This window comes from Rhododendron vialii, chromosome 3a (genome assembly GCF_030253575.1).
Source record: "Rhododendron vialii isolate Sample 1 chromosome 3a, ASM3025357v1".
NCBI classification, from domain to species: Eukaryota; Viridiplantae; Streptophyta; class Magnoliopsida; order Ericales; family Ericaceae; genus Rhododendron; species Rhododendron vialii.
In genome coordinates, this window is record NC_080559.1 from 1,939,241 (window position 1) to 1,949,293 (window position 10,053).

At 43.1% G+C, this 10,053-nt stretch overlaps 3 protein-coding genes across 3 annotated transcripts; all 3 read left to right on the top strand.

Annotated features, from left to right (window-relative positions):
* Nucleotides 1-4,063: 4,063 nt before the first annotated feature.
* LOC131319373 (uncharacterized) lies at nucleotides 4,064-5,263 on the top strand. Its single transcript, XM_058349599.1, has one exon. The coding sequence runs from the start codon at nucleotides 4,064-4,066 to the stop codon at nucleotides 5,261-5,263; it is 1,200 nt and encodes a 399-aa protein (XP_058205582.1).
* Nucleotides 5,264-5,410: 147 nt separating this feature from the next.
* On the top strand, nucleotides 5,411-8,592 carry LOC131319374 (uncharacterized). Its single transcript, XM_058349600.1, has 3 exons — nucleotides 5,411-5,428; nucleotides 5,621-5,891; nucleotides 8,012-8,592. Exons 1-3 carry the CDS (start codon nucleotides 5,411-5,413, stop codon nucleotides 8,590-8,592), a joined length of 870 nt encoding a protein of 289 aa, XP_058205583.1.
* Nucleotides 8,593-8,736: 144 nt separating this feature from the next.
* LOC131319375 (uncharacterized) lies at nucleotides 8,737-9,389 on the top strand. The gene is made up of 2 exons (XM_058349601.1): nucleotides 8,737-8,880; nucleotides 8,979-9,389. Exons 1-2 carry the CDS (start codon nucleotides 8,737-8,739, stop codon nucleotides 9,387-9,389), a joined length of 555 nt encoding a protein of 184 aa, XP_058205584.1.
* Nucleotides 9,390-10,053: the final 664 nt, after the last annotated feature.

The window sequence follows — 10,053 nt, forward strand, 5'->3', positions numbered from 1 at the left end:
ACCTGGAACGATCAGAACAGCTATGATTAAACTTAAATATCAAAGACTATATACACTACAGTTCGCAAAGAGAAACTTTACCTTGGCGTTATGGGACATAAAAGAACTCAGTAGGTTGTCAGGAGACATTGCAACTTCCTTTTGCATGTCCACAGGCAAAAGAAAGGCCTGGGATAATGCAAGTGCAGTCCCTTCAGTCTCAACAGAGTCCCGAGCAGTGATGGCTCGGTTCCCATGAGAGAAAGAGGGAGCCCATGTAGGTGCAGGAGACGAGGAAGAAGGTGGGGGTCTTTCTTGGGATTCCTCCACCCTTTGACGTTTTTCTCTGTGAATGGCTTCAATGTCTTTTGGGGAAAATCCAGGAGGAGCATCAGTCTGAGTTTGGATGCGGCGGCCACGACCTTGACCCCCTTGGCCCCGAATAGTGCCACGACCTCGACCAGGGATGGTGAGAAGGCTGCCTAAATCAATTGGTCGGTTCATATCAGGAGGTGAGGGGGTGTTGCCGCTAGAAGAAGAATCAGATGTCGAGCTGGAAGCTTCTTCGGCAAGAGGAATTGGTTCATCGGAGATTGGAGGTGTCCGAGAATGCCTCTCTTCTTGTTCGGGAACTGGTCTTGAAGGACCAGCTACTGCAGGATTATCGGCTGCACGGGTTCGCCGATCAATAAACCCACCGTAAGAAGCTTTGTAGCTGAGAAGTACTTGAGCAGCTCTTGCACGGCCTGCAAGGTATGTCCCTTCGCCGTTGAATGCAAGTGCTCGTTTGATATCAGCTACGTGAACTTGTGGGGTTATGATGTTATAACCACGGTTAATATTTGATGCTGAAAAGCAAAGCATAAGCAATTAGAAGCACGAAAAAGCTTTTCCTATGAAAAAGGACAACATATATGAAATTAGGGGAGAGCACTAACGTGGACTCCCGAATATGTGAGGGGCATGAAAACCAATCACTTGGTCGTCCTTGTCTCTGGGTTCGAAGTTGCCCGTAACGATCAGAAAGTCGTCGTCATCCCCTCGAGCAGAGTCAGGGAGTTCGAGAACGAGCTTCTTTCTAGAATCCCTACTTTTTAAATAATACGTAAGGGCATCCCCAGTTCTGGAAATGCTATATAGATGGTGGATATCGTACAAGCCTAGGGAGGTCCCTAACATTTGATTTAGGGCATTTATGCCCATAACTACTCGGAAGAAGTTAGCAGAAACCTGCATTGGGGAAAGCCTATAATATGCTAAGACTTGGCGGAGCAAAGGAGCTAAGGGAAACCTAACCCCGCCCTCAACAATAGCTACCACTGGAATGTGAAGAGTATCGAAATCGAAACTCTCACGGATGGCATCCTCTGGAGCCAAAACCATAGCTACGTTGTCAGGAATCCCATATCGAGATCTGAAACTAGCCATGGTTTGAGGAGTATTACAGTGTCTTCGAAATCTTCCCATTACTAGAGAGGTATTTGAGGTTCTTTTGAAGTAAAAACAAGGGGGACGATAAAACCCTAAAACGTGATCGTAAACAATCCACTAGAGAAATGGAGTTGTAAAGAAGAAGAAGTGATGACTTACGAGAATAGTCGATGGAATCCCTAAAAAGCAGAAAAGAAGAGGCCTTGAGACGATGAACAGAGCTTCAATGGTGGGGAAGAGCTTGAACCGTTTTTTCCTGTAAAAGGAGTCTAAGAGAGAGATTGGGGTTTTTGAAAATGGGACGAAAACCCAAAAATACCCTAAAAATTGGTGGCGTACGTGAAACGTCATCCCAGACGCCGTTTTGAGCGTTTCGTTTTCCAATAAACACGTCTGTTCGTATTTAATGTAAAGCAATATGATGATCGACACGTGTAAAGGTTAGGGCCAAAAGCCTGTGGTGGCCACAAGAAAGGGTGATTTTTTCTAAAGCAACGTGATGAAACATTGCACCAATATATGAAATAGGGTGCAGAAAACAAAATGAACTTGCTCGGTTAAAAAGCTTTACTCGTCATCTGAGTAATATATAAACGAGCAAAGCTGGGGAGCAATTGTAGGGAGGTATTCCCGAACAAGTACAAAACGAGCCCGAGCACGGTCAAAGAAAAGGTCAACGTGCTATGGACCAGTGACATGAGAAGTCAATGGTCCAGAGAGATTGTACGATTCTCGGTATAGTAACACGAGACGTTATTGGACCAAATACAAGAAAAATGACATGAGATGCCACTGTTCAGGAAATTTGTTCGGCAAGAGAAAGCCGAACAGGAGGAAAACTCCTTAGAAAGGAGATGGTCTAAATCATTTCTAAAGGACCAGTTACATGTGAAGAAACTGGTCCAGGCCATCTGTTCGGCCATGAGATGGCCGAACAAAGAGAAAAGACCTGTTAGAGAGAACACTCTAGAAGGGTCCAGAATCACTGGTATTCCGTTAAGGGATGAGATCCCAAGAATATAGGATCTATGAAAGATACCCAATGAGAATGGGATGTTCGGCTTGTTATGGAAAGAGTCCTACAAGGATTAAGGAAATAAACTGATAAGGGAACGAGAATCCAAGAGATCCTAGTTTTCCTATACGAGGTAGGAAACCTAGGGCAATATGGATACTTGGGCAGCAAGCATCCATAAATCTATAAATATGAGGTAAACCTAGAGGTAAAAGGTACGCAATACACTGCATTCTTATTGCTTTCCTATTGATAATTAGGGTTTGATCGCTAGTACGAAATACTAACAAAGGCATCGGAGGGCCTTTGCCACGAGAGGCAAAGGTGCACTCACTCCTTGTCTGTTTTGCAGGACAAAGGTTACGTTAACAAATTAGAGTTACGTTCAAGAGGCACGAGAAGCCGCTGCATTCCAGTGCTGTTCAGAGCACAGCTTGAATTTGTCCACCTACAATAGCTACAAAGGAAAGCCAAAAAATTGACAGACAGATAAAAATTGTGGTCCAAGGGATGGAATATGATGTTAAAGTTTCTGAGGAATCCACTTTTACCAATCCAGATGAAGTGGAAACTTGTGTTCCAATGGTTAACATCAGTAGTGATGGTCTCTGGCAGCCCAAGAATACTCAGGTGGAAACTGGTTTGAAACTTCAAATCAGAGATGGAGTGGAAGGTGACGATGATGTGGCACTTTTTGCAGACCCAATAGCCAATAAAAAAGAGGGGGTTAGTGAGAGTGACGTTGGGATTGCAGGCTTACTTGGGGCAGACAAAAGGCATGGTAGGGGGTGGGAACCCAGCATGAGGGTACAGGCAAGCATTTAATGCTTGATCAGTCTGGTACACAAGCTACATCAGGGAGTTTTGAATCCCTAGTTGAGGACTTGTTGGATGTGAACAAGATTAAAGGTGGCATGTTGGATAATGTGGCCCCAACTGAGAGAGCCGTTGGGGAAGCCCAGCTGGGTGTTTTTGAGGCCCAATATAAAGGTGGGCCATTGATACCTTTTAATCTGGTGGGCCAAGAAAAGGGTGGGGCTATTTATTCTCCAACTGGTGGGCCAAGAGAGTGTGCTGCTGACTCGGTATGTCCATTTCCAAAACTGGGGCAAGGTCAGGAGGATACACCAGTGCTTAATTTGGGTTGGGGTTTTTCTGAGGAGCAGACTCATTTGGCAAGATGCTTTCAACTCCCTTGTATCAATCTGTTGGTCAATCTTAATGATGCCGACTGTAGGGGAAGGAGAAGGTGACAGCTATCCAACCTTGTGCTTAGTCAAGAGATAGTGAACAGGGATCGTTCTCAGGTGGAGAACTCTGTATCTTCTACTGAGGTTTCTCCTCTGAGTGATTCAAGGGTGATGCGTGAAGTCAGAGCAACAATGCGATTGGAGGTGAGTTGGGTATTAACTTCCATCCTAATGATGAGATTATTTTACGTTCAATGATTGAGCTTGAATCTCAGGAATACTCTCTCGTGCTTGAGAGAGAAGCGGGGGTATAGGGTTTATAACTCTGTTTTGGTGTGAATTTGGGGTTATCTCAGTTTTATGCAGCTACTATCTTGGAATATAAGAGGGTTAGAGAGTTCGACTAAAAAAAGATTTTTGTTTAATCATCAAAAAACAAAAACCTGATATGTTGCTCATTCAAGAAACAAAATTGGAATCGTTGGAGAGAATAACTGTCCAAAAAATGTGGGGTAATGCTGATTTTGAGTTTGTATGTTCTAATGCTATGGGGACATCTGGGGGTTTGCTATGTATTTGGAATAGAGATTTTTTTAAAGTTGATAGTGTTATCGTACATAGGTCGTTTATTCAGTTGCAAGGGGTGATTAATACTATATTCCCTTGTGTGGTGGTGAACGTTTATGCTCTAAATGAGGTAGTACATCGTCGACTTGTATGGGAGGAGTTACTGAACATTAAGGCTAATTCTTCTATTCCTTGGTGTGTGTGGGGAGACTTTAACGAGATTCAAGCTGTGAATGAAAGGCTGGGATGTTTGAGAATTGTGAGGGACTTCGTTGATTTCCAGAATAACATGGAACTCATTGATCTCCCTATGTTGGGGAGAAAATTTACTTGGACAAATTTTCAAGATCACGCCATTCATAGTCGGTTAGATAGATTTCTGGTCTCAATTCAGTGGATGGAAAATTTTAAATTGATTCAAAGGGGATTGCCTAGGCCTATATATGATCACTGCCCCAGAGTGCTTTCTAAGGATGGTAGGGATTGGGGTCCAAAACCCTTCAAATTTATGGACATTTGGCTGTCAAATCCAAGCTGTATGAAGTTGGCCAAGACAACGTGGAATGAATGTCAGGTGACTGGTTGGGCAGACTTCATAATCATGCAAAAATTGAAGGCGGTGAAAGCTAAGCTCAAAGTATGGAATAAAGAAGTGTTTGGGGATGTCGCCCTAGCATTACAAAAAAGTGAGGCAGATCTCCACCAATTTGAGCTCCTAGAGGAGGAGAAACAGCTGAATGAGGATGATAAGGCTGCAAGGTGCAAAATCAAATCTGAGTTCTGGAGACTTTCTTGCTTAACTGAATCTATGTGGAGACAGAAGTCTAGAATCAAGTGGTTGAAATTGGGGGATAAAAATACGAAGTTTTTCCAAGTAATGGCAAATAATAGATTCAGAAGGAATATGGTGGGTGCAATCAAGGCTAATGGAAGAATGTTGGACAGTCCAAGAGAGATTAAAGGGGCGGCTATGGAATACTTCAGCAACAATTTCAAAGAAGAAAGATTCGGAAGACCAGTGTTGGGGGGATTGTTTAGCATAAAACTTACTCCATTGGATGCCTCTTCTTTGGAAAACTAGTTTGGGGGGGAGAGATTCTTGTAGCCCTGAAGGATTGTAGCAACTTCAAGGCACCAGGCCCGGATGGTTTCAATTTTTCTTTTGTTAAGAAAGGTTGGGATTTTATGAAGGTGTTGATAATCTAGTTCTTCTCAAATTTTCATGCCAATGGAAAGCTTACAAAAGGTATGAACTCTATATTTGTGTCTTTGATCCCTAAGGTTGATTGCCCTACTTTGTTCAAAGAGTTTAGACCTAGCTATTAGTATGGTGGGGTGGGTTTATAAGATTCTCTCCAAAGTATTAGCCAACGGAATTAAATTGCTTCTCCCTTCTATCATTGGGGAGTCCTAAGCTGCGTTTATTGGGGGAAAACAGATTTTGGATGGTGTTCTTGTAGCCAATGAGGTGATTCACAGTTGGAAGAACAGTCGTTATGGGGGTCTCATTCTCAAAATAAACTTTGAGAGAGCTTATGATTGTGTTCACTGTGGTTTCTTGTTGGACTTGCTTTCAAAAATGGGTTTCGGGGGAAAATGGTGTGGGTGGATTAAAGAATGTATCTCATTTGTAACAATGTCTACCCTTATTAACGGTTCTGCTACTCAGGAATTTCACACTCTAAAAGGCCTAAGGCAAAGAGATCCCTGTAGACACCCCAATCTGATATCCCGATCGTTTTACTTCGTTTTTCGGTTTCTTGTTTCCCCGATGATGAATCAGGTCGAAAACAGTCTTGAGAGCATGAAATGGCTTGAGTTTGGCGTGTGTGGAACCCATCCTTAGCCCTGAAACCCTTGAATCCAAACCTGGACCTTAGGTTTGATAGTCGCGCGATGCACTGGGTCCCTCGCGCGATGCTTCACTGGCCAGGTGGTGGTCAAAGTCAAAGTTTTGATTGTTGACCCTCGCAGGGTTATTTTGACACTCGCGCGATGCATCCAGTCCCTCGCGCGATGGTCAACACCTATCATTTTCACCAATTTCCAGTTGGATTGCGTGGTGATCAGGGGGCTACAGGCCTATGTAACCCCGTTTCGTCGACTGAACAGCGTCCTGCAGGGTTGCCCTTGCACCACCTCTCCCCCCACTCTCCCATCACCTTTGGCACCCCACTTCTCCACCAAGTAATTGCAACCAACCTTGTTGGCTGGTTGCATTGCCTTGCTTAGCCACCAACCAACACTTCATTCTATAAATACCCCCCCCCCCCCCCCCCCTCCCCCTCATGGTTCATCTAAAGGGGTTACCAAAAAAAAATCCTCAAGAAAGAAGAAGGAAACACAAGCACAAGCACTCCATACTGCACTCATTCCCACATAACCACCGTCCAAGCCACACCACCTCATTCAAGCCATTTTTAAGACACTCAAGCAAAGGTATAATACCTTTCTGTTTACTGTTTAGACTCCTGAGGAGGGCTGGCACGGTCAAGGCTGGTAATCAATATCAGTTCTGGCCCTAAAGCTAGCAAGGTTTCAAGAGCCGTGGCCAACCAATCCCTCGCGCGATGGTCCCACTAACTCGTGCGACAGTTCTGTTTGCACAAGATTGGACCACGTGGGGAAGGGATGCTGGTCTTCAAGTTTCTTGTCGTGTTTATAGACACTTTCAAGTCTTTTTCAAGTATTAGCTCACTGCTTTGCATGTTAAAATCATAGTTTAGCTCAGCTTACAACTTCACTTGGTTCGAAATGCCCTTGGGATGCTCTTGAACATATCTCAGAGCCCTAAGCATGCAAAGCAATTCCTGGAAGTCCAGTCAGAACCCTCGCGCGTGTCTTTCACTCAATCGCGCGATGGTCGCTGATTTTCAGGGACTGCCCTTTGCATGGGCAGCTTGGCCTTGGCCTCTATTTAGTCACCCCCACTGTTTAGGGGTTGTGTTTCCAAAATATAGCTATCTGTTGTAATATTATTTACTTTCAAGTACACATGTAAACTACGTGGTTTGCACCTGGGTGAGCACTGGTCCTTCCAGAGCCCAGAAGGGGGTAAAATTCAAACTGTTGGTGAGGCATCAACACTCGCGCGAGTGTATGGGACTGTCGCGCGATGGTTCATTTGCATGCAGGTTGATCCACGCATGCAAGTTGTCCACCGTTTGTGCCAATCTCATACGAAGCTCTATTTTGGTGTTTCGATCATAAGTGTTGGGCTTTATTCCACTTTTTTATTTAACATTCTATCCATCCATGCTATCATTCACATCCTGCAAACATGTTACAATATTAATCCCCGATTAACTGTTCCCCCGCCCTAATTGGCTAAAAGTTGATTATTAAAACAGAATCGCAGACAAATATCTTTCACAAATGCCTTAGTAGAGACCGATCTCCGAATTGGGCGAGAGGGGTGCCATAAAACCCTTCCCCTCTTGTAACCTGGCTCCCGAACCCAAATATGGTTATGACGGACTGGTTCCTTAAACTTTTTCAAATCAAACAGCGCGACAAGTGCTTCGAAATACGGTTCCTTGGGTGTCGGACCTTCAAACCCAAGTGGCGACTCTGTATTTTCGCGAGCGCTCGTCGTCCAGCTTAAGCGCTCCCGCGAATCGGCACTTTTCTCTTTTTGGGAAGGGGAACAGGATCCCTTCCTAGGGAAGAAAAAGGGGCACGCATGCCCACAATCCCTTATCACCTTTCCTTTTCAACATTGTGGTGGAAGCTCTAAATATTTTGTTGGAAAGAGCTCGGGTTTTAAACATTATCAAGGGTACAAAGATTGGGGCTAATGGAGTTGTTCTATCTCATTTACAATTTGCAGATGATACGATACTATTTTGCAATAATGATAGAGTGGAGATGGCTATTATAAAAAGGATTCTATGGTGTTTTCAACTTATGTCTGGCCTAAAAATAAATTTCTCCAAGAGCTCTTTGTGCGGAGTTAAGGTCGGCCAACAAGATATTACTGCTCTTGCTCAGGTGATGGGGTGCAAAGTAGAGATCTTGCTAATCAAATACCTGGGGTTGCCTTTGGGTGTAAATCCAAAAAGAATTAAAACATGGGAACCAGTTTTGGACAGAATGGGTAAAAAGCTGAGCATTTGGAGAAGTAGATTCAACTCAATGGGAGGTAGACTTACTCTTCTGAATTCTAACTTCGGACATCTGCCCGTTTATTTTATGTCCCTTTTTAAACTACCAATAGCTATTGCCAAGGCCATAAAAAAGATGCAGAAACAATTTTTCTGGGGTGACTCTGTTGATAAGAATATGGAGAGATATTTGTTCCATTGGGAATGCAGCTTCATGTATCGGAACTATAATTCAAGAGGGCTTCAAAGTTCTTGTGGGGTCGGGCTGAGATACATTATTCTGGAACCATATTTGGCTGGGGGATAAGGCTCTCAAGGATGTTTACCCAAGGCTATTCCGAATTTCTAATCAGAAGGACCTCGTTATTAGTGCTATTAAGGAAGGGGTAGGTGAAGATAGTTGGAACCTACTCTTTGGTAGAAGTTTGTATGATGGGAAATGCTCCAAAATATGGAGTTACAACAAAGATTACATAGTGTAACTTTGGACTCTTCCGAAAAGGATGTATTGCAATGGAATTGGTCTACAGACAAGAATTTCTCAGCGAAATCAGTTTATGGCCAATGGGAGCAACAGGTGCAGGCCCGAGATGAGGTATTGGGGTCCGTATGGAAGAACCTTAGTCCGCCTAAGGTTGAAATTTTCTCGTGGCTGGCTTTAGGTTGGTGCTCGTGAGCAAGAATATGATTCAGATGGGTCCATTGTCAAAGTGCCCATGTTGTGCTTCCTTCGAGGAAACCCCTGAACACCTATTTTTGCATTGTCAGTTTTCCTGGAATACTTGGTCACTTATAATGGTGTGGTGGCAGATGTTTTGGGTTTGTCCACCGTCTTTGGCGGACTTAGCTAGTTGGTGGTTTGGCACAAGATTTAGAAATTTGGAAAGGCGCATTTGGGAGGTGACTTTCTTTGCGACCTTATGGTCATTGTGGCTTGCAAGGAATGACCTCATTTTCAACAATACCTCAAGATCAACCAGTGAAGTAGGGGACCAGATTAAGACTAAGGTGGCAATGTGGATGAAAGCTAAGTTCGATATCAAGGTGTACTCGGTAGAGGATTTTAAATGTTTTCTTCATGGTATTCGTAAGCTAAAGCTCTAATTTTGGGTTTGAGGTGTATCACACCTAACCCCCAGCTGGATGGTGTGTTTTATTCTCTGTGTTTCCTTTTTCGTGGTTGAGCAAGTTTGCTCTTCCCTCTTTTTCCCTCGACGTACCCCTTTCGAAATTTATAAAATTGTTTCGTTTGCCGAGCAAAAAAAAAAAAATTGACCAAAATTTTAAAAATTTCATATAAGATGGCGCATACACAAAAGACTGTATCTTTGGTCATTTTCGATTATGTTGTCATTTTAGTGAACTTTTTTCAACTTTAGTCTATACGTTTACCTTTTTTGATTACTTCCGTCTAAACAAATGATTAATCCAAAAATTTGACCTGAGTGCAATGAAAATTAAGAGAAAAAACCCAAGAAGACTCGGTTAAAAAAACTAAAAAAAATCAAGCCGGTCAGAGGCCCGCATCGTTAATATTATGATAATTCTTTAATAACAGCAAGTTACATGACTACGTTTGGTAGGAGTCTCCAGGGCCGGCTCATAAGTTTTGGAGACTAAAAGCGAACCTCTTGAACGAGGTTTTCCCATATTTTCTATATAAAAGTTGGTCTACAATGAGTTTCATAAAAAAAACTATTACAAAAAATTTACCATTACAAAATAAAAGTATATAGTTATCCCAAAAAAACATCCATTACAATATCTC